This window comes from Lytechinus variegatus, chromosome 2, assembly GCF_018143015.1.
Source record: "Lytechinus variegatus isolate NC3 chromosome 2, Lvar_3.0, whole genome shotgun sequence".
Lineage (NCBI taxonomy): Eukaryota > Metazoa > Echinodermata > Echinoidea > Temnopleuroida > Toxopneustidae > Lytechinus > Lytechinus variegatus.
The window spans coordinates 57,099,319-57,124,428 of NC_054741.1; the positions used below are offsets into that span (position 1 = coordinate 57,099,319).

General features: G+C 35.8%; 1 protein-coding gene across 1 annotated transcript in view; it reads right to left on the reverse strand.

Annotated features, from left to right (window-relative positions):
- Positions 1-2,521: 2,521 nt before the first annotated feature.
- LOC121406875 (rab GTPase-binding effector protein 1-like) overlaps positions 2,522-25,110 on the reverse strand; it is a 31,324-nt gene continuing 8,735 nt past the window's right edge. Inside the window, exons 4-21 of the mRNA XM_041597746.1 lie at positions 23,613-23,739; positions 23,013-23,184; positions 21,824-21,946; positions 20,806-20,898; positions 19,873-20,008; positions 18,642-18,907; positions 17,648-18,020; positions 17,114-17,238; positions 12,877-12,999; positions 11,651-11,749; positions 10,238-10,336; positions 9,979-10,017; positions 9,341-9,442; positions 8,752-8,941; positions 7,296-7,462; positions 5,558-5,674; positions 4,637-4,750; positions 2,522-3,056 (exon numbers count right to left, since the gene is read on the reverse strand). Of these exons, the coding sequence (XP_041453680.1) occupies positions 2,892-3,056; positions 4,637-4,750; positions 5,558-5,674; positions 7,296-7,462; positions 8,752-8,941; positions 9,341-9,442; positions 9,979-10,017; positions 10,238-10,336; positions 11,651-11,749; positions 12,877-12,999; positions 17,114-17,238; positions 17,648-18,020; positions 18,642-18,907; positions 19,873-20,008; positions 20,806-20,898; positions 21,824-21,946; positions 23,013-23,184; positions 23,613-23,739 (2,630 nt within the window). The 3' untranslated portion in view covers positions 2,522-2,891. The remainder of the gene's footprint in view (positions 3,057-4,636; positions 4,751-5,557; positions 5,675-7,295; positions 7,463-8,751; positions 8,942-9,340; positions 9,443-9,978; positions 10,018-10,237; positions 10,337-11,650; positions 11,750-12,876; positions 13,000-17,113; positions 17,239-17,647; positions 18,021-18,641; positions 18,908-19,872; positions 20,009-20,805; positions 20,899-21,823; positions 21,947-23,012; positions 23,185-23,612; positions 23,740-25,110) is intronic.

Consider the following 25,110-nt stretch of genomic DNA (forward strand, 5'->3'; position numbering starts at 1 on the left):
TTTGACCTTTTGACCCCTAGATGACCGTTAATACCATCATCCTCCACAGCACATACATGTATGTGGTATTACCAAAGGATCATATGTACCAAGCAGAAAACTTAATTGATGCAGAAATAAAGAAATGACAGCAAGTTAAACTAAACAACATTTCAACAGACCAACAGGGAAAAATAATTACTACATGTACAGTATGTTTCCGCCAAACTTCATTCTGGCAAGATAACAAAAAGTTTAATTTTCTGCCAAAGATTAATCTATTTCTGCAATTCATATAAATGCCATTGCTATAGGATGGTAATCAATCTTCCTTATCCTATTACAGGATCAGTGCTTTTTTTTAATGAAATTTGGCCTGGAAGAAGAAATCAATAAGTAAGATAGAAACACATCAAAAAGTCAGTTTTAGTTAATATATCACTTGCTTCATTTTGTCGAGTAAAGCTGAATAAGAAATAAACATTTCTTGAACAATATAAAAGACTTAAAGAATGAACTGACCTACATGTACATGTATATACTGAGAGTAATAAATACTAAAACATATAGATTTGCAGGGATATTATATGCAGACAATGATCTTTTATTGAAAGCTGATAAACCAAAATTCAACAAAAATCAGAATACACAATCATGTAATACTGATAAAATAATTCTTAACGATATAAGTAGCACTGCAAAAGAATTGAGTTGCATTTAACTTCATTCAATATCACATTTCACAAGAAAGGGGAAAATGATTTTAATAACTTAAATTTTGCAATCAAAATATCTCTAAAAAGGAGATTAGAAAGATGTGTTGCACTAGTAATTGAAATATATTTGCTTGAATTGTAGTATTTTTGTCAAAAATATTCATTCGGCTTTGGAAAATTATTCGATTATTTTAATAAATTAAATAAGTTACCACCTAACAACCTTTCTTTTATTTGAACATTTTGTCTCACAATTAACATCATTTTTTTTATATTTGAAAAATATAAATCATGGCAAATTTGATACTCAGAACAAAAAAGGTAATAATTATTAAAGAGAAGAAAAAATGACATTGTCCAAAAAATAAGATTTCGCATTTCATTGTCTTTCAAGTTTTGTATCATATCTCTAAATATCTAATTAGCCCCAATTAAGAAAGTGTATTATTGGCCTGATTCCTAATATCTAAAACCATGTTCTCAACATTTGGAACCAGGTCAATAAGAGAAGAAGTCTAGCAACAGATGGGCTGGCTAAGGTAGGCTTATATGTATTTTAGATGTCTAACAAACGGTATAATTTTGTTGTTGTTTTTTTTAACTAAAATACAAATATAAATAGCAAAAGCATGTTTACTTTAAGAAAAATGCAAAGTCCATTATATAATGAATACATTTGCCTTTGAACAAGATGAGAAATCAATGGAATGAACATATATGAAATAACCCAAATTCAAGAAATTATCATGATGATGATGATCATCATCATCATTAAATACAGAACTCACCAATCATCATCATCCAAGTCAGGTTTACTAAGCATAACATGCCCCTGATATTTGTAATAGATATTTGTAATTATGTATCAAAAGAAATCAATGAGAGGATAATGTGGCTGAAAGTCTGCACATTATTGACAACATGCATTCTTACATGTAGATGGATTGATGAAGAATCATTAGGTTCAGTGGTTTCAACCACATAAATGCAAAACAAACTTCTCAAAAAGTGCATATTTTGACCTACAGTTAACACACAAACAAAACACTGAATTACATGCATTACCGGTGTCTGATTATCTTGTGAGGTAATCCCAAATTCATATAATTACATTATTAACCCTAATACTCCATCTCTTAAAGTAAAGAACACCCTGTCCAGCACTTGAACCTTGTTGATGTCCAGGAAATTTGATGTGAATGTGTTGCGATACTTCAGAAATGAAGCTAGGGCTTGGATGTTCAAGGAATCAGTAATTTGAGGTGTGAAAGAAGCGATTTACATCCAGGCATTCAAACCTTCTCTCAATAGGGATGGAGGGCGATATAATCAGACTATCGAATTCTACGTCACTGGGTCAGACTGGGTTACTTCGGTCATCGCTGAGGAAGGCTGCAGTTGGCAGCTGAAAATTTCGAGGTAATTCATGGATTTTTTTCTTTGGGTTGAGAGCATAAGTTTGATCTTTCCTTATTTTCAACCAACACAGATGAACTTTCATGATCGTAAGTTTAATCTATAAAATCTGTTTATCATCACAAAATGTGCAAAATGTTGTTAAATGTATCAACTATATTTGAAATCAAAATGAATTCAAATGGATAGGATTGCATCGAATTGATCTTGAATAGATTTTTGAAGGTAAAAATATGGCATAAGCCTTGTAGATCAAGAAAATTATTCGATTTTTTTAAAAGAATCATTACACAAATCAATTGAAGTTGAAACAGATGTATTTCCTTTGCACGGAAAATAATTGCATGTACTTAATCTACCAGATAAATTTACTAGTGGTGAATTTTTGCAATCGATCTATTATATTCCTAGAAATATCAAATGACATGTTTAAAAAACCATGTCATACACTGTAGTGCCAAGTTAGCAATCAACAGCTGATACTAGCATGTGCAATTAAATGTAGGTTAAAATGCTTCAAAGAGCAATCATACTCAAAAAGAGTAATAATAAACATTTAATTTGTGAAATACGACATGACATTTACTCATGCTGTTGTCCTCTAACTCAATATGAAACTGTATCATTTAAGTTTCACTGTTACCCTTGTATCACATATAACATACTACACTATAGCGTCCTACATACAATTATATACTCTTACTAAATACTATCCCTCTAACTATCGAACAAAGGAAAAGCTACCTCTATTCCTACGATAATACTTCAAATTGTACACTGCTACGTGTTGTCTGGTGCTTCTTTGCTAAAATAAGGAGCTGATTCATTGACAAGTAGTGTATGGCAGACATCACAAACAGGCATCTTTCTCCTTCGAGGGCCACTCTCCACAGACTTGGTCACACAGTCCGGGCAGAACACCTTACCGCAGTGCTTACAGTGGTTCTACAAATTAAACACAGAGGAAAAAATGTAGAGAAAATAAAACTGCATTTTTAAAAAGATTTTGTAACAATAATAATAACATTCCGCTTTTATATAATGCTCAATACTTTGAAATGTGTCTAAGCGATACATATTATATTATTACCCCGTCACAAGATCTTGGCAGGCCCGCACACAATGTATGCACTTTCTCCAATTCCTGAGGAGAAATTCAACGTCACCGAAGACTGAAAATTAACCTGTGTAAGAACTTCCACATGACATTGAATTTTAAACTTTACTCAACCAAGTAGATAGGACTATGGAAATAAGATTACCGAGCAGGGCTACTCAATATTCTTGATGGAAGTTATCATTCCGTAACATTATGATCTCATTGCATTATGTATACGTGCAGCCATATTCATTCTGTTTGTTTGCAACTTGTAATTACTCTGCCAGACCGCTACAGTCAGAGCGTTCTGTGGTGTGTGACACAATTGTGTCACACAAGCATGGCAAACAGAACGCAACAATATTGTAATTTTATGGAATTCGAGCAAGAACACTGAGGAATCCTGAATGGTAAATTTTTTTCCATAGTCCCACTTGATTGATTATATCAGATTTATTTGAAACTTGTTTATGGAATGTTTACTTTGTCAAAGTCTTTGACTCTGTGAACTTGAATTTCTTACGTAATCCTTCATTTCATTGGTCCATTGGTCTGCATAAAATTACACAGGTCGCATTTATCGCACATCGGTTAACCAACCATTTTGACTCAAACCTATGGTGGATGCTACTTTGTTGAATTCCTAACCAATTGTGTCATTCTACTGATCGGTTCAGAAAAGAAATATATAAATATACATAAAGTTCATGAAATATGAACAAATAACATATCAGTAAACCATAAGTAAAATGGAGAAAAAAAATCAATGAATCAGTTTTTTAAAAATCATTGAAGGAAAAATCCACCCCCCAAAAAATTGATTTGAATATGAAAAGAAAAATCCAACAAGTATATCACTGAATATTTCATCAAAATCAGATGTAATATAAGAAAGTTATGACATTTCAAAGTTTCACTTAATTTCACAAAACAGATATATGTACATCCTGGAGGGTATGCAAATAAGAAGCTGATGACATCATCCACTCACTATTTCTTTTGTATTTTTATTATATGAACTAGGTAATATTCTATTTTCCTCCTCATTGTCGAGTGAAAAAACAATTAATTCCTCCCTGAACATGTGGATTGAGCATTGATTAAAACTATATGATTCAGTCAAGTTCGTCCTTATTGTCAAATTCATAAAAATGAAATATTGTATAATTCAAAGAATAAAAAAGAAAAAGAAATAATGAGGGACATCATCGATTGTCTCATTTGAGTTGTACATATCACTGTTTTGTGTAAAATAAGCAAAACTTAAAAATGTCATAGCTTTCTTATTTTACATCCGATTTTTCAGGCAATTTTCAGCGCTTTGCTAGTTTGATTTTTCTCTATTTATTCAAATCATCATTTTTCTGAAGTGAACTTGACCTTTAATGAAAGTATACATGGAAATCATTTAAAATCTTGGTCAAACCTTTTTCTTTTTACTAGTTCCAAAGACAGTCTTACAATTATTGCACTTATCAGCATCATCCTCATGCTGCCACCTGACTTCATTGTCTTTCTGCCTTATGACTTCAAGCTGAACCTGCATTAGAATTAACACAAACACAATTATCAGTTTGTGGGACTACAGTGTGATAAGCAACCCAGAGAGAAAAGAATTTCAATTATTATCTCACTATTTTAAAAATTCTGAATGAAAACATGGCAATTCAATTTCTCAATTTTACAGTAATACATCTCACAAATATTAAAATTGTCCATTCATTAATTTGTCAGTGATTTTACAAACTGGCTCAAGCCTAATTTTCGGTTAAATTTTTGAATTTTTTTTTTTTGCATATACTGGAAGCCTGCGATTCACTCTATTGATTTGCCAAATTTCAGATTCAAATTGAAACATTATTTAAAGAAAAAGAGCACATTCAATTTTCTTAAGAACCAGCTCAACTTCCTCCTTTGATTTACGAACTGGCTCTAACCATTCTTTGTGTACCATAAAGTCTCTGGAATTGCATGCACAGGTCACCGTAATGTAGTGCGCATGTGCTTTGTGCCTCTAAAAAACATGCAAATGGTATAAATGATCTTACGAACTGGCTCAAACTATGATTTGTGCCGCTAAAAACAGTGTGCATGGTACGCATGATTTTACGAAGTGACTCAAACCCCCTGTTTTGGCTAAAAAATAGCAGCTTCTGAAATGTGCTTTATTTCAAATATTGAAAAAATGAATACAAATTGGGGACAAAATGCGAAGGTATGAGAGTCTGAAAAACATCCAAACATCCGAACGCGAATATCTCGAAATCATGTTTTGGAGACAAGCTGATGTTTGAGCCGGTTTGTAAAATCACCAACGATTTATGTTGATTTGCCATTACACACCCACCTGTAGAGATTGTGATAATTTGACAAAGTCTTTCTGCACAGCCTCTGAGTTTTCTAGCTCTGATTGTAGATTCTGATTCTTTTTCCTCCTCTCTTGCAATTCGGCTTCTAAATTTGTCTGCAGAGAAAAATGAATTCTTCATAAATGGTCTGACCTAGTGCTGCATGATAGCAAGAGTATTTTGAAATAATTGTAACATTGAAATTGTAACAGACAATACTGGGTCTAGGCCCTGCTTCATCATAACGGAACACAGCAATCCATCCAATGCTATCAGAATTTGGTTACTTTTTCCATTTTTGTTGTTCCAACAATGTACAATGAAAACAAGCAAAACTGATCTATCTGATAGGATCTAGAGTATTCTTTTTAATTTTTGCTTTCTCACAACGTTGAAATTCAAATTAAATCTTTACATGCTGATGATGATAACAAATATGTGTATAGCCCCATTTATCCGTGAAAGATACATTCAAAGGTGCTGATTTCCACAGTTTGTCACATATTATTCACACAATTACACAGTCGATGAAAAAGATAAGTCTTTGGTTCAAATTTGAAGGTCTCAAGGTGAAGAGGCAGGAAGGGGGGTTTCCAACAGACCATCAAAACACTGGATTCCTACTAGTAAGATGTCATCAGAATCCAGTAAGAACCATTTCCAACATGAATCTGCCCTACCTTAATAGGCCAATGACATAATATCTCTCACATAACCAGGGTTATACCTTGGCCACATTTGTTCTACGGCGACTGTACGGCAAGTCGGAAACAGTAGTTTTATTCATTTTATTCAAACCATCTATATGTAGCTGGTACAAAAAATGTTTAAACGGCTGTTTTCAACTCGCCGTACAGCTGACGTAGAACCAATATGACCGATGTATTACTCTTACCAGGCTTATTGACACCTATCACTGATTTATAATCAATTCTATTTCTTTCCTTTTCGTTCTGACAACATCCATGTGAGCTGTTCTTATTAGGCCCATTGATACCCGTTATTGATTTACAATCAATTTCAAGCTGATTTTAATAACCATAAGCATGTTTGTCTTCCAATCAATGTGATACCAGGGTCCCATAACACAAAGATTAGCGATTGATCGTATGCTTGATTTTAATGATTATACAAGCTATGCTTTTGAGTGAATCCCCCATTTCCACAGATACTTTTCTTTCCAAAGTATTATAATTTTTTCTATGAAATATTTTGTATTTTTTTTTATATGTTATTTATCATGATTATCATTAATGTATTGTAAATATTTGTTAAAATGTATGAAAATGATTTGTATATTTGCTATTTCTGTTGGAAATAAAATCTGAATCTGAATCTGAATGATTGATTGTACATTGTAGTCAATGGAATCAATCTTAGAAAAATGTTCAACGATCATTGCTAAGCTTTGTGTCACGGGCCCCTGTTCCATTTTAAAGGAAAATTTTATTTGTTACATATATGTTATCTATGGCAGATAAAATGGGTGGGGGGGCTCCATCTTTGCAACAAATATAACCATTTTGAAAAAAAAAACATTGTTTCTCTTGTCAATTTTTCTTCCTCAGAAAAACTTTACCCCACCTCCTTGTATAGTTTCTATTTGCCATTGCTTACGTTGTGGTGACTAAAAGATATTCAGCTTTAATAATAATATGAACATTTGTGATACGCCGGCATCCATCATTAAAAGATGCTCATGGCGCAATAAAGAAAAGAAAAAGAAAGCTTTAATACCTTATGTGCTGATAGTTCTTCAACCTGCTCTCGGAGTGCAGTGATGACCTCTTTAGACTTTCCCTGCATAGACTTCTTTGATTCCTGGACCTCTCTCAATGTCTCCTCCACTTCACCTCTACTTTTCTTCTCTTTCTCATAATCTTCTCTTAGGTTCCGTAATACAACTGAAAATAAGAATTAGTCAATATAAAACAACCAATGAGAGATTATGACCTCAATTCTACAGGCAAAAATAGATAGTCATTCATATTGTGCAATCAAATATTTCTAGATTCTATTCTGATATAGCAAAATTTACCCACTATACCACTTCTATTCTTTCTATTCACTGCAGTGTACGGGCGGAAGTGGTGGCTTTTGTCATTCATGCTAATCATAGCGGGAATGACAACTGACGGCATTTTCCGTCGTCACTGGTCTTGCGTTCCCAATTTTGTGTGTTGTCACACACGTCCGCATATGTGGATGTCATGTGACTTTTCTAGCCAATCAGAGACATGTACCCTGCGAGGTACTGTGCATACGGCACCTCGACAGAGTATATAAGGCCTGTGTTTACAAACTTTGCTCATTCTCCCGAGGACAAGAACACACTTGAAACGTCGAGATTGGGTGGTCCTAAGATACATGGTGTACCGTGAAACCTACTACACTATTTGCTCTGGTCGTAATATCTTAGAGGGCATAGGGTTGTATCATAGAGTTTGTGGTTCAGAATATAAAGTAAGGATTAGGATTTATTTGGTTTTGGATATCAGGTTATATGTTTGGTTTAACATGCAGATTTTCCATCGGAGCATTCGTTACCGGAGCAGATGTCAGGGAACCTTCTTCTCATCAGCCATGCATCGTTGTGATAAATCAAAACTTCAAATCATTCCTGACAGTGTACTCCAGGAGAGTGTTTCATCAACATTTTTATCCAACAAGTTGTCAGATCTAACAACTTTCCTTGATTTTGATCGGCTGAGAAGCAATGCTACTATGGTAACGATCGGATAAACTGGAACTTGCCGGATCAAACTCCCGATAAGTCCTTTCATGAAACGCTCCCCTGAGTTAAAATTTATCGGCAACTGGTAAGTAAACTCAATCGCAAATGAAGAGTCAATGTTTACAATCAATTGTGCCTCCTGAATACAGAGTAATGGCATGGAACTGTGACTGACATCAGACAAAACATTGGACAGATACAGACTAGGATCTTTGTCATTATCTAGGTACAGTGAATTTCTGCAATTGCGGAAAATGGACGGAATTAACGGAACGGTATTGAAGCCTTGGCCTTGGAGTTTTATGCCTTGACTACAACACTGGTGTGTACAAAGTCTATGGGAAAACGGAATTTCCGTTTTCTGACATGCTGAAACGGAATTTGAGATTTTCTGAAACGGAAAAGGCAATTTTTTTAAACGGAAAATCACTGTCCCTAATTATCTATTGCACTACTCACGTAGTTCCTCCTTGTAATCATCTAGCTCAGTCTGATAGGTGTCCTCCATGGTCATGCGTTGATGTTGCTCTGATTCCAGCTGCTCCCTAGTGAAGCTAAGCTCACTCCTCAGCGAGCTCTCCGTATGGTCGGCATTCACTCGCACTGTGATGATGTCATCACGGTACTTCATGCACAGACGGGAAAGCTCCTGCACAAAGTACAAGTATTCAGCAACATTTTATCACAATGAAAAATTAACCGTGGGTGAGAGTCTGAAACTGTTCCAGGAAAGTACAAGGTGTAATAGTTGGCAACAACAACTACTTCTCTACAAATATCCGGAGCATCTCATGGCGAGTGTTTTGTCAATATAATACAGGTTTTTTTTAAAATCATTCTGAATATCTATTTTCATTCTGCCAGTGATTTAATTGCAGGAAGACCAGTATTTCTTCCCCCAAAACTAGAAGCCAAACTTGATAGTGTGGCTAGTTCACTCATTGCAATTTGTAGTTTTGTGCAGGTGTATTGACATGCGTAACTTACTAAAGTTTAACCGGACACCCCATCCCACTTAATTTCATCAAGTAGTCAACGTCTTACGAACCTGTGGTGATGTTGGCAAGTCAAATGGTTCGCTGCTCTGAAGAGATTGATGTAAAGACCTTTTGGCACTAAGACTGTCATTCTCTTTCTGTAACTTTGTGACCTGAAGAAAAAAAACCACCAGCACAAATAATGAAAATGTGTCTTGTGGAGACTTTTAAGGGATCAATCCAATCACAGATCGAACTGTGTATAGGTCATTCGGTGGGAAACACAAACAAGTCACCCTCTCTCCCACCCCAAATTAATGAATTTAGAAGAAAAAAAACTCATGCATCATTCACCTCTCCTCAGAGTAGTAGCAAAATGATGACAGAAAATTAATAAAAAAGGGTAAAATGGTAAAAAAATACTTGTTTTACAATTCCAAACAAAGGTTTCTTTTCCTTGGAATCTGGGCATTACAATCATTGAATCATAATAAAATAACCAAATATGGGTTTGAAGCACAAAACATTTTGGGAACTACACAAATTGCACTATTAAAATCCTGAGGAAAGAAAACAGGCTGGCCAAAACCAAATAAATCAGCTGCTGGCTAAACCTACATGTAGCCTATATAGAAACTACATGTGTATGTTCCAATAAACTTTGAGTTACACAAAGAACTTTGATCTTGAATATCTAAATTACACTTACTTCTTGGTAAAGTTGTTCTCTGGATTCAAATAGAATTTGCTGCAGTGAGAATATGGATAGAAAATCACATTATTGGAAATGTTAGATGCAGTTTGTGCGTTTGATTGTTTTATTTGCAACACAAACATAAAGAATCTATATCAATATGGCAGTTCCTGAAAAAAATATGTACAGATTACTTGAAACACATGAAACACACAAAACATTAAAAAATTGAAAATATTGATGAATGAAAGATGCATAATAAAATGGAACTTACCATTTGGGAATGTAACTCATTTTGTGATTTTAAATATTGGTGTCTAATATTTGATAAAAGCTGCTCTGATTCTCCGTTCTTGGTGGTGAGTGTTTTGATCTGAAAGGAAATTTATATATGAAGAAAATTATAAAAATTGTGCAAATGCAATTCAGTTATTCACAACTACCACCATCATAATCTTCCTCATGATTGTGGTAAATTACCACCATTATTGTCCTGACGATCACTTTTATTATAATCATCATCACGATTATAACCGTCATTAACATCAGAGTTGTCATCATCATTCTCATTATCCTCGCCAACATCATCACCATCATCATCATGTTCATCATATTCTCAACATAATATTCATCCTTATCAGCATCATTATTTTCATTATTGCCATCCTCCTCCTCCTCCTCCTCATCCTCCATACCACCTTCATCAATCATGATTACCATCATCAACACAATAAGTAGGACTAGAGCTTGCCTCATTGACAGTACATAATTAGACCTGCCAACCTCTGGGAATGAAAAACTGTATTCTGTGATATACAAAAAATGAATTTTTCCCCCAAAAGTGTGTTTTATAATAAAATGCTCTGCGCACTCGCTCATCGGGGCGCCCAAGCTGCATGCAAGCTAAAATGCGCACTGCTCTTGCAGATGAAAAAAAAATTGAAACTTGTGTATATCTCAACCTGGTTTTTACAAAATGATTGGGAAAAAATACCTGAAATTACATTGATCTAATAACCATATTTGTGTACATTTTATGAAATAGAGACATTTAGAGATGATTTTTCTCAATAAATAAATTTTTTTTACAAAAAAAATATTTTGTAAAGAACAAATGTACTGCCGTATTTTGGTTGAAAACGTACTAAATACACCTAAAACGTACTGGATGGCAGGTCTGCATAACACATGGCATTGTCGAGCAAGTATATGCCTAGCAATGAAAATGAGACCAACAAAGTAAGTAAGAATTTGAACATTTATCAAATACAAGGCATTAGCAATGTTGTGTCTCGCCCACTTGTGAAAGTAACCAGAAATATTGTCATTTGCGAGGGCACGCAACAGAATTGTATCAAATGTTCATTGTAAAATAACTGGGATGGAATAACATTTGTCATAAGAGTCTTGCGCATAAACTTCAATGTTGAGCTCAAAATGACCTTTGACCTTACCATGTCACCTCTGAACACAATAAATGCAGGTCTCCTAAGTACAGCTACAACCCAAGTTTGGTTCATAAGTGACTTACGGTAGCAAAGCTATGTCATAACAATGTTGTGTCACAATGTTTGTGACGGACAGACGGGCAACATTTGGATCCTTATGTCTCGCCTTCACTTCTGGTTGGCGAGACAAAAAGTGATAAACAGTTGAGTTTTGAAATAGGTGATCTCATTAAATTCACCTGTATCTGAGCATCTTCTGCAGCATTCTTCAGGCTTTCCTCCAACTCTGAACGGATCTTCTGTTCTCTTAATACATTGTCTATCTCCTGCTCAAGTTGCTGAAAAGAAATAATAATTTTAAAAAAATCTTTTCATTGGCCATTATAAATACTAGCAGTAGCTAGAATTACATGGCACATTTTCAAGATAATTATGTAGTGAGCATGATATTAACTGCAGACACTAAGAATATGGATTCCACATCATTACTGGGAACCATTCAAAGGCATTTTCCTTTGAATAACAAGGCCACCTTCCCACACCTTAATTTCTTGATCATCCATGAGTGGCTCTTAAACTTTAATTGACTGATTATAGGAATGTCCACAGGTTCCTACATTTGGAATAGGATCAGATATATTGCTGACAAACAAACATTGAATTGAACACAGGTTCCATATGAAGAAAACTTAGCAAAACATTAAGCACTGCTAACACTATACGATTCATTGCGATCCATACTTCAAAGAAATTGTGATAACATTTGATACGGACATTCTAACTGATAAAATCTTACAGATCAGTGTTGGGAATAGTGGTAGGACTATTGAAATCGAAATTCAGTCAATTTCGAGCCTCCCTGTATGAACAAAAATCAATTCAATTCCAAATTGTAATGACATCATCATTGGCTGCGACTTGAAGCCGATTCAGACTTTACTCAGACCACAGGGCTAGCCGCAAAATAAAGATATGATTTTAGTATTTCTGACATCATGTCAAACTTTGAATAAAGTAATTTCACTTCTTGGAACTTTCATATTTAATGCAAAGTGTGATTTCTTGAAAAATTGTATTGTATCAGATGGCAGTGTGAGACGGGCTTTAATCACACATATATTTGGTTGGGATTTACTGCGTGCAACTTTTAGGAGTTTGCAAACAAGATGGGGGGGGGGGGGGTAGGACTCAGTGACTGAGAGACATACGCTTCCTTGGAGTGATTTTAGGGGTTTGACATTCTTACTAGCCTAATTTCAAACTCTTCTCGCTGGTGTACTAATATAAGGCCGAGATCAACCATGAATATTCATGAGCCCACTCAATCACACCAATAAACATTCTAAAATAGAGGTTTGGTTTGTATAATACTTCATCGTAGCAGGATTCATCTAACCTTAACATAAACATATCCATCCTAATCCACTCCCTACAATAGTTGAATGCCTTCAACAAAGAGTATTACCTGTCTAAGTGTTCTTGAACTTTCCACGGATTCAGAGTATTTAGTTTGAAGGCCCTGCAGCTGCTGTTCATAGTTGGTACACATGTCACATGGCCTTCCTAACTTCTCCCGAGCAAACCGAATCTGACAGGACAAGTACATACGGTAAACCAAACATTTATTTATTTCATTTCATTTTATTTAATGGTTTTTACAACATTTTCCATAACAAAATGTATATAGTATCCAAAAATATTAAGGAAAACCCCCTCTCAAAAACATCATCTTTTCAGTGCAGCTCTTCAACAAACTATTTTCTGGATCTCAAACAATAATTCAAGAAGAGGAGACATGAGAGGAAACTTTATTTACATGAAGAATCCATTCCCAAAGATGCTGCATACAAAGTTACACTTATTAACCCTGTCCATGTGTAATTTGCACCAATGCACACTCGGTGCTGCTTGAACTTTACATTTCATGCTCACACAAGCAATGCATTGTTTCCCTCCCTGAAAATAATTCATTACACAGGGGGTTCATGGCCCAGCACACAAAGAGTTAATCAGCAAATCTGTGAAATGGTGTACCCAGGCATACTCACTTCTACGAGATACGGTAACTGCGAGGGATGACATGGATCCATAAATACCATACACATATTTGAAATATTTGAAGAGTTGACATTATGCATTATCTGATATTGTATCTTTTTTCTGAAAAACTTCAAGATAAATTACACAATAAATCAGCAAATTGATATTCATGAAGAGTTCTTTCATTCTAGATACTGATATTTCTATATTACACTGAAGGATAGTTAAAATTGTAAACAAAACAACCATAGCACAAGCTACAGTTTATACACTGACTGAGCTATTTTGACAGCTAAAAAGAAAGAAAGAAAAAGTATATGCAGTGCGTCCCAGAAAAAACGAAACCGAGATTTAGCGATCGTTTATCATAACTTAATCATAAATAGAATAGACAAATGACCTACCAATTTAAAGCTTAGAATCTCCTCTTTCATCTGATATTACTTAGGTTATTTCTTATTCACGCATGAGTGAGCAAAAACAATTTGAAGAAAGGATACCAAAAACTCATTTGGACGGGGGGTATCTGGATTTCAAAAAGAAAACCACATCTCTGAAAAGTTCAATATCTGTATTTCCATAATTTCACGAGATAAACGTGTTTTCACCGGTTTCCCACAGAAGCTATCGCGTGGTGAACAAAAGATTTAATGCATGACTGATCATCAACAAAACGGAGTGTCGAGTGAGTTTGAAAGCCAGCCTGGAGAACCTCTTCATTTTATGAAATTATTGAAATTCAAGCCTTATTTTAAATGACCAGAACTTTGTTATTTCTTGACCATTTTCTGTAATTTAGGTATCAAATTAAAGAGCAGATATTGAACTTTTCAAAACCCAGATACCCCCCCCCCCCAATGAGTTTTGATATCCTTTCTTCAAATTGTCCTTGCTCACTCATGCGTGAATGAGAAATAATCCAAGTAATATCAGATGAAAGAGGATATTCTGAGCTTTAAATTGGTAGGTCATTTGTCTATTTTATTTATGATTAAGTAATGATAAAAAATCGCTAAATCTTGGTTTTGTTTTTTGTGGGACGCGCTGTATATTGCATATGTATCGTGAAAAATCCTAACAGGGACCGAATTAGCTCCTGCCTATCACCCAGTCTTTTTAAGGGTTAAAAAACATATTACTGAGGCCTGACAATTACAACCCCCTATTTGTATCCCATTGTGAAGATTGTTGAAACTACTCTAACCTATGCTCTCACCACTAGACTACACAGGTTTATTGCCATTTCGTCCACTGTCATTTTGTCCACTACCCACATGGTCTAATATTTCGTCTACCATCAGTTGGTCCACTATCCACACGGTCCAATTACCATTTCGTCCAATCACCATTTCGTCTAATAGCCATTTCGTCTAATAGCCATTTCGTCTATTATCATTTGGTCTAATAGCCATTTGGTCTAATGGTATTTTTTTGCCAATTGGTCCAATAGCCACTTTGTCCACTATCATTACGTCTATTCCCATTTGGTCTAATAGCCAAATGGTCTAAAGGCAAATGGTCTAATAACCACTTGGTCTACTTTCATTTCGTCCATGTTCCATTTGGTCTATCAAACTGCATTTGGTCTACTATCACTTGGTCTAAACTCATTTCGGCTAACAATCATTTGGTCTAATTGCCATTTGGTCTAATAACCAATATGTCCAATTGCCATTTTGGCTAATCACCATTTCGTCTAATACGCATACTGGTCTACTATGCTGCACTAGCGCCCTCTACGACCCGAGTCGACTCTATTCGCGATTGTGGGCCTAATTAATTACCAATTCTCTTCAACTTCTTGATTTATTTTATCACTGTTGACTAGTGTTGTTCGTCATTGATTACTTTGCATTATGGAAGTGTTTTCCACCCCAAAGGGGAAGCAATGTGTGTCTTATCGAGGTTATACATACACGATACGGGCGAGGAAAAACGGAATGGTATACTGGCGATGTCGCCAGCGGACAACGTGCTCTGGCACGTTGGTAACCCCATTAGCAAAAGCTAGATCCGCAAAAGGGATGTGATATAATTATACCCGGCAGGCCTATATACTCGCGACCAAAAATCTACTCTAGTGATTTCAATACCCCCCCCCTTCCTGTAAACTCCTGGATCCGCGCCTACGTAGTAGTAATTATTTTAATTATGTATATTATTTCTATTATGATTATCCTTATTATTATCATTTTTGTTAATATTAGTAATATGATCATCATAATTATTATTATTGGTAGTATTATTGTGAATTTTATTATTATTATTATTATTATTTATTAGTATCATTATGATGATTATCATTCTTATTATTATATCCATTAATTGCTACAGCATGAGTATATCACAAACATTATACTCATCGTTATTGTCAATACTACTAGGCCTACATTTATTTTAGGCGCAGGCGGGCTTCTAGCGACGGGAAACGAACAAAAAGGGAGAGGATAGTACAGGGAAAGAAGATAGGACAGATCGGGAAGAGCTCTTTTTTTGGGGGGTGGGGGTATATTGATCAATAATATTTCTTTAAAAGGCTATATTGTCTTTCATCTGTTTATCGTATTTTGATATCGGAATACAATATTCTCCTTTCTTTTTTTTTAATAAAAATTGAGCGACAAATTAAAATAAAAGGACCCTTTTCCATTTTCCCCATCTTAGTTCCCCTTTTATATGTGTGTGTGTGCGTGTGTGTGTGCGTTTTAGGGGGGTGGGGGTGCCTGAATTGCTGTACCCACTGAATCGACCCTTGCGATAGTAGTTATCATCATAGTTTTTAGGGTTTTTTTAAACTAATATCATCAATAATTTCAAGGTATTAAAGTCATTTCGCTCCCCTCCTCGGATAACGCAAATTATTTGTATTAGACGAAATGGCTATTGGACCGAATGGCTATTAGACTAAATGGCTATTGGACGATTTGGGAATTGGACGAAATGGTTAGTAGACGATTTGGTTGGTAGACGAACTGATTATTGGACCTAATGGTTGATGGACGGAATGACTATTAGACGAAATGGCAATTGGACGAGTCGATAAGTAGACGATGTGGATATTGGACCAACTGAAATTAGCCGACATGGCTATTGGACCAAATGAACGGTGGACGAACTGGTTAATGGACGATTTGGCATTAGACCAAATGGATTTAGACGAAATGGTTGGTAGACGAAATGGTTGTAGACGAATTGGCTATAGACTAACTGGCTATTAGACTAAATGGCTATTAGACGAAATGGTGATTGGACGAAATGGGTGGTAGACGAAATGTTGATGGACGAAATGGCATTAGACGAAATGAATGTAGACCATGTGGTGAGTGGACGGGATGGCAGTAGACGAATTGGCAATTTACCGACTACACATACCACACGGGTCTTGTGATCTAGTGGTAAGAGCATTGGACACATGATCGCAAAGTTGTGAGTTCAAATCCCCCCTCTGCCACTGCCTCCACTTCGATAAAAAGGCCCATTAGTAATTTCCGTTGTCTATAGGGTCAGCCACTATGTCTGATCAACTTTGATGTAAAATTTGTCCTATGTAATTGATTATAGATCAGTTTGGCGTTATACCAGCACAAACAAAAGAAAAACCTGTCCTACCAAGTTCCTATGGGAGTTACCATAACAGAAACAGGATTGCTGAAGACACTAACCTCTTCCTGTATTTTTGTCCATTCAGTATCACTGACGACTCTCTTGCCTGCCAGCAGGGAGTAGAGATCAGTCTTAGAGCGAGCACTGGCCAAAACACTCTTCATCTCCTCTGATTCAGGAGTTCCTAAAAGTAAAAAAAACATCATAAACAATTACGATGCAGGAAATCTTTTAATGTAGTATCTCTTCCATTTGCTATTTCTTACAAATGCTACACAATTATATTTTTAGCAGGATTTTACATAGGAATTATTGAAATTTGGGGAAACATTTTTCCTCAATGAAAATTGCAGATTCAATTTGAGAATTTAAGTTATTCCCTGAGCAAAGAATGATGATGGTGATGATGATCTTTGGGACAATGGTGGTGTGAAGATGACCACAATCAGGAGGAAGATTATGATGATGATCATAGTGGTGATCCTGATCAGAGGATTTCCTCGCCCACGTTCATTCGCTCACAGAATTGCGGGCGGAATCCTGATTTTACAAGTCCTTCCAAGAAAAATAAATATCCACTTTGAGTTCTATACCTGAGATAGCTCTTTCTTGTGCCTCTGTTAAACTGATAGTGGATGATAGCGAAACAGAATCGTAACTGGTGCCCAAGAGATCAGACGTATTGTGTCCGCTCTGAGCTCCAATCTCTGATAAGCTGCCATGAACTGTTGACTTGGCTCCTGAAGCCGAGTCTGTAGTGTCAAATTGTAACAGCGCTTCTGGGTCGACATTGGGGCTGACAAAGTTGATAGATGGATGGAGTCTTGAAGGTGTGGAGCTGATAGGCATGTCCATGGAGGAGGGGACCAGGAGAGCATCGTCGCTGTCCTCGATGTCGTCTCTACTCAGAAGGGAAGATGAGTTGGTTTGTACAGGTGCAGGCGATGCTTGTTGAGTAACTTCTTGCTGCATGGATTAAGAACACATAGTAATATTACAGCATAACTATTAAATCCCCCTACCAGATATAACTATCAAATACATATCTCTGACTTACTATACATGAGACCTTCCTGAAATCATTCATCTCTTTTTCTAGTTCTCATGGCAATTTTAATATTCTTTTTAAATGATCTTCACTTTGGAAATTAATAGAGCAAAGCAAGCATGGGGGTTGGACATACAAAGATGATTATTTCATAGGATATGAGTAACATAAAATTACAAATAGTTGTCCCAATTGAGGGTAGGGATTTGTCTGTTGGATGGTCAGCACTGAAATTAGATCTACCATTTAAGTATGAATAACTAGTTTTGCAATGGATAATAATGCTCCATTGACATGTAGCAGAACCCCCCGAATTGTCAGAAGGGGCAACAGTAATTTGTTCCCAACTTTGTTGACTTAATACACTTTCTCTTTAAATTCCTATTGCATTTTTACAGCTGAGAACATACAGGACTTCCCATTACATTAATTCAATGAATATTATGTCTTATCACAACCCATTATCTTTACAATTCAGCCATACCCCCAGCCATAGACTGAATCTCAATGAACAAAAGGCAATGCCCTTTGTTCCTTACCTCTGCCGTCTCCTTGGAATGTCTTTTCTCCAGGTTCTCTCGCTTCTCCTTCAGGACTTTGACCTTCTTCTCCTGCTCCTCACGCTCCTGGTCCTTCTTCAGGAGCTCGGCGATCTGTCTCTGCTGTTCTTCCGTCAGGACGCTCTCCATCCTCCTCATGTCCATCATCTGCAACCTCTGAGATTCTAGGAACTGATCGTTGGCCATCTGCCAGGTTTGCTGGAGCTGAGAGTGAGCTTGTTTCTCTTGCTCTAGAATACAGCACACTGTTGAAGAAACACATTAAACATGGTCACAATCTTCACATTATCTGCAGTATCCGAGATTCTAGGAACTGATCGTTGGCCATCTGCCAGGTTTGCTGGAGCTGAGAGTGAGCTTGCTTCTCTTCGTCTAGAATACAGCACACTGTTGAGGAAACACATTAAACATGGTCACAATCTTTACATTATCTGCAGTATCTGAGATTCTAGGAAGTGATTGTTGGCCATCTGCCAGGTTTGCTACAAGCTGAGAGTGAGCTTGCTTCTCTTGCTCTAGAATACAGCACACTGTTGAGAAAATCATGTGCAACATGGTCACAATCTTCATATTATCTGCACAGTATCTGAGAATCTAGGATCTCATTGTTGGCCATCTGCCAGGTTAGCTTCAAGCTGAGAGTGAGCTTGCTTCTCTTGCTCTAGAATACAGCACACTGTTGAGAAAATCATGTGCAACATGGTCACAATCTTAATATTATCTGCACAGTATTTGAGATTCAAGGATCTGATTGTTGGCCATCTGCCAGGTTTACTACAAGCTGAGTGTGATTTTGCTTCTCTTGCTCTAGAATACAGCACACTGTTGAAAAATCACATCACACATGGTTACAATCGTCACATTACCTGCAGTAACTGAGATTCCACGAACAACATTCATAAAGTGCTTGACACAATGTTTCAAAGCTCTGCATACTATCACCCTGGCTTTAGCACGGCTACCATGATTAAAAGCTTGAGCCATGGCTACCTTGATCAGGTGCTCAACATTCAAGGAATTCCTTACTACAAGATAATCATTTACTACATCTGGGTGGAGAGTGGCAAATGCATAAATAAACACCTTTCCGAAGGACACAAATGCTGCGGTGAGATTTGAACCCTGAACATTGCAGTTCAAAGTCTTGAGACTTATCCATCGAGCCACAACAACTCTACAAGAAGTTTAGGAATAAGGAATCAATTCTTACCATCTTTGAGTTCAGTTCTCATCTCATCTCCTTCATCCTGCATGACTTGTTTCTGTTTGCCAAGCACAGCGACATACAGCTCTAAATCCGTCCTTGCAGCTTTCTCTGTCTCTAACACCTTGTTCAAGTCCTTGATCTGCAGTCATCAAATATAATAATTGAGATTACCTTCATTTATTCCTTTCATTTATCACACAATTTAAAAAATCATTGGTTAAAACCATGCAAACACATATTGAATAGTTCTATTAATGAATTTCCAAGCTATGCCCATATATGAAGTAATTAAATGTATTCAATAGAAATATATCATGGTTGATGAGTGAAGAAAAAATAAATGAATTGAAACAATACTTCATATCAAATATCAAGCGAGAGAATATGAGGGAAAGAAAAAATAAAGGATGATGACAGGAAGAAGAAACAAATAAAAAATAAGGACAGCTACAATGGGTTTAATTTATTAGATGAAACTACATGTACAAGTGTCTATTGAAATTGAAACTTCTTGAGTCATCAGCTTTTAGCATTTCAGATGTTACTTCATCATCATATGTATAAGTGCAAGACTTTAAGCACTTGTATAATATAGTAAAGGAAGCAATCACACTCAAGAAATTATAATGAAGGATTTGAGATATGTTTGTTCCTCTGAAATAGAGACCCATGGTTTCACAATGTGACTTGAAGCTAGTCTCCTGTGTAAACCTCTCACTGAAGCTATTAAAAGGGTCTGAATGCGCAGCCTACAACGACTTTTGTAATGAAGGCCCTCTCACTCAGGTCACAGGTCCTGTGACACAGACCTTAGCGATTGAGCACACAGTTGATTTGAATGCATGATTTCATCTTACGGTCAGCGTAATAAAAAGCGTAAATATCCACCCTACGATCAAGCGCTAAGCTTTATGTCACAGGCACTGCTGATCTTACCTTCTCATTGAGAATATTAATATCATCCTTGGTAACTTCACAGTCATCGGCTGATGGAACTGCATCACTGAAGTCTTTGCTGCCAATAGCTTTCTGTATGTACAAACAACGGAGCATAGGTCAGTTCAATGTAAATGCTACTTGTAGTGAACATCTCAAAATCCTATGAAATGACCACCCAATTGTGTACAATTATAAAATTCTTATTCAAAGTGATTCTAGCAGAAAATGCATACTACTGAGAAATAAGCGAGGCATTCCTGCCAGGTGACAGGTCTATTTCTAAGCACATGGTCCCATATGTGTTTATCTGTGTTGGCCATCAACTTTGTAGTTAATTTTCAGCTTTATTGATTTCAGGGTTTCATAAAGTAAGGTATACTTAGATCTCTGTTGATATAGTGATGTCTTTTTTTACCACAGGTAACTGGGAATTAAGTGCAATTTTCAATTACAAGTAAACCCTTTTTTTAACCTACAAGTTTAATATGATATTAGATTTCATTCCACAAAGAGGCAGTTATTACAATATTGTTGCATTCTAGGTTGGTTCGTTCAGCCATACTTGTTTATAATAACTAAGATTTCTCCCACATCGACCCGAGATAGTGCTATAACTCTATAGAGGAGAAATTATGAGTTGCAAACAAACATAACAAATTTGCAATGCTCATATATAATGCAACAAAATGATAATTTTATGGGTCAATAACTTCAAGCAAGTAAATTGAGATATCCTCCTAGGTAATCTTATTTCCATGATCCCGCTTGGTTTGATTAAAGGTTAGAAATCAAATATCATGTGATAGTTTTAATGTAGATTTCAAAATACATTTTCTAAACTGGTTGACGTTTCAGTCTTCGGTGAAACTAAATCCTATGTATTTCATTCGTTCACCAGTCTTCACCAGGAAAAAACGATTAACAGGCCCAGGTAACAATGAAAAACAATATGACTTGGGCCTGATAACTAGTGTTAAACTCATACATGAAGTTTCTCAAATTATGAAATCCACACCTTTAGCCTCGCTTGCAGAAGCCTGTTGTCACTGTGTACATCTGATAATTTTTGTTTGAGGCTTTCAATCTCATTTTCCAGGGGAACTACCACGGCTCGAAGCAGCTCGGTATCTTTCTGTGCCTAGAGAAATATGAAGACACAATAATACTTTGATCGTATACATGGATGGATCTATATGCTGGCATGCAGAGTCAGATGGATATTGTGTTTACATTAAACTACAGTAACTGGTAAGTAGTAAGTACAAACGTTCTAGTATAAATCTTCCTTGAGCTCAAATGCTCATTACTCACAATCTTTACATACATGTATATAGATACTACTCATGTGAATAGAGGGGGGGGGGGGGTGGGAGGGGAGAGTCAGATAACAAGACAAATAATGGAATGAGAGACCTAGTTTTTCATATTCAAAGGTTTAATTCATTTATAAGGAGTCATGTCTAGGTGAGCTAATGAATGGACTGACTACCAGATTGTCAAAAAAAAAGGTATTAAGGGTTCATCAAAGATTTAATTAAAGTATGTACCCCCTCCCTCCTTTGCTGGAAGGATGTGTTTCTCCTTAAAATTACATTTTTTGAAGTATGATAATGTTATGTTGTCATTGGGATCTATAGCACTTAAGTTGATGATGATAACAAATAATACATGAATAAGTCTGATGGTGACTATACTCTGAAGATGAAGATAAACTCTGCAAACTGATGTAATATAAAATATAAACTCTTCTGTAGCTCTATCTCTAGACCATTCTCAAATCTTAAGTCCAATCTCTATTCTGATTTGGGTTCAGAAGTGAACCCCTTTTGTATTGGTCTATTCAAGACTCTTTACAACCAAACAGGTGTTGGTAAACCTTGGACGCTTGGCCTAAACAATCTGTACGTCATAACTTTACTCTGCATAAGGGGAGTGGACCTTTTAGTAAGAGGCGGGAATGTAGTGAATAAGAAACCCATAACATGTGTGTGCGTCAGAAGTTTAGCTGCAAGAAGAATGAGTAATTACTTTCTTAATAAGGTTGGAGTTGGTATACTTCATGTAGAAGTATTGATTATGTATTGATATATTATCTAATATGTGAGATATGTCTTATCATCACATAACAACAACTTGGTACATGCGTGTGCAAAAGGACGTTATGTACCAGAATATTGTAATTCTAGATAACAAGGGGTTATTACCTTTAACATACTCTGTTCCAGATTGTCTGATGCTGAAGGGGAGCTTGGGGTCTGGGGTAGAGGGAGCTTTTCTTCCCTGGTAGGAGATGGACTAGTGGTGGCGCTGGTCAAGCTGCGGAATGATTTCGTCATACTGGTCAAAAGGCCAGCACTGCCTGACGATGTCATTGTTCTACAAACATCAAGAGATGAATTTGAATAATTAGAGTATTATCAACACATGCATAATTTGATTGGACAAGTTTTTGAATGAAATTTGAAATTTATGTGAACTATAAGGAAATAGTCAACAAAAGCTGACCAGTTAGCATTTTAAACTCTGGACTGTTCAAGAAATAATGTGAAATCACTCATACACATTGTCATTAACAATAAAAGACAAAACACTATACTGTGACCAGTGGTATACCTGGAAATTCTCCGCTCCATGACCGCTCCAACAACGCTCGGGCAGTGTGACCATGCCTTAAGTAAAGTAATACCTGGCATAATAAAGTGTTGCCTCTATTTATTGCAATTTAATCACGGTCATTTTAAATGTCATAGTCTATTCCTTGATTCCCCTTTTTTTTCAAATGAAACACACAAATCTTGACTTACTTTTCTCCTCCTTGATTTTGACTGATTTCTTGTAGCTCCTGTGTGAGTTTTTCATTAAGTGCAAGGAGTTTGTCTCTTTCCATCAGATAAGTCATAGCAGTCTCCTCTGCAGTTATTGCTGCCGTGTCTACAAAGATAAAGGTGTATACAAAGCCAATCAACAGCCAATCAATTTAGTATCAATCAACTTGACTTAAATCCCGGGTTTTTCATTAAAGGTACATGCATGGAATTAATCTCTGTCCATGTATATGGTTCATGGCATTGTCCTATATAGTTATTGCTGTTGTGCATACAGGGTGTATAAAAATTTCTTTATTATCCCAATTTTGCTTCAATTTCAAAAATTTTAATCCATCAAATTCTAATCTAATCTAAAAACAAAGAAAATGTATGAAAATATTGACTACTGTTTTGTCATTTTTCTATTTGAAACCATGAATGAAAAAATTATAAAGGTGACACCTGCCAAAAAAAAGAGAAACCGTGAGAATCCACAGTGAAATTTGGTATTGACTGTACAAACAATGTTTTTTTAAATGAATTTGCAGATTTTATTACAAATTTAAACCCTTGAATATCAGACTTCAGTTTGCATCTTTTACACAGACAGTAACATCTGACAATACATTAAATTCATTCTTGGATGAAATGAATGATCTCCAGATTTATCACAACTTGACACAGGCAAATTTAAACCCTTGAATCAAATATCGTGTGCAAGACTGAAGCCCTATATTATTATGGAACTCCATTGCAGATACATGTACAGTACATGCACGCCTTACCCCTCAAAAAACAGATTTATCAAATCAAACTTCCTCATTCACAATATCTAAATGAACAGTATCCACATGAAAGTACAGTAAATAAATGGCACAAATGTTTTGAAATGCAAAACTAGAATAATTTCTGTCAAGGAAAGACCAGATTAGTCTTGTTAGGTCTAGAGATGTAGAGTGATAGGTAAAAATTCTTTCCTGATTTCCTGTGATCTCAGAGGCCTAATCTCTGATTACTCATGCCACCTGATGAGATCTATTTTAGGCAATCACATCTAATGTGTGAAACATGAAACATATTCTCATACAATGCACATTGCAACAAAGTTAGATGCAATTTCATTTGAGATTTCACTATAAAAATACTAGCGGATAAAATTATACATGATTACATAGTACAGTATGTTCTTGCAGTTATTCTGTATACCTGTGAAATATGAATTTATAATGAATATTTATTGTTTTTTTTTATTCATTGTTTTTATGTATGTGGCTCCAACCACTGTATATTAGCTCTGTAATTTAGAAAAAAAACCCAAGGAAATCAATTCCTACTGCATAACATTGAAAATGTGATCAGTATCGGATAAAAGACGAAATTATGATATCAAAATTTCACTTAAGGGGGAGAAATATATTGATTATAAATAGGCTATGGAAAGGTAATGATGTGGAATTATTGTGTCATTTGAAAAAAAAAATGAATTAACCTGTAG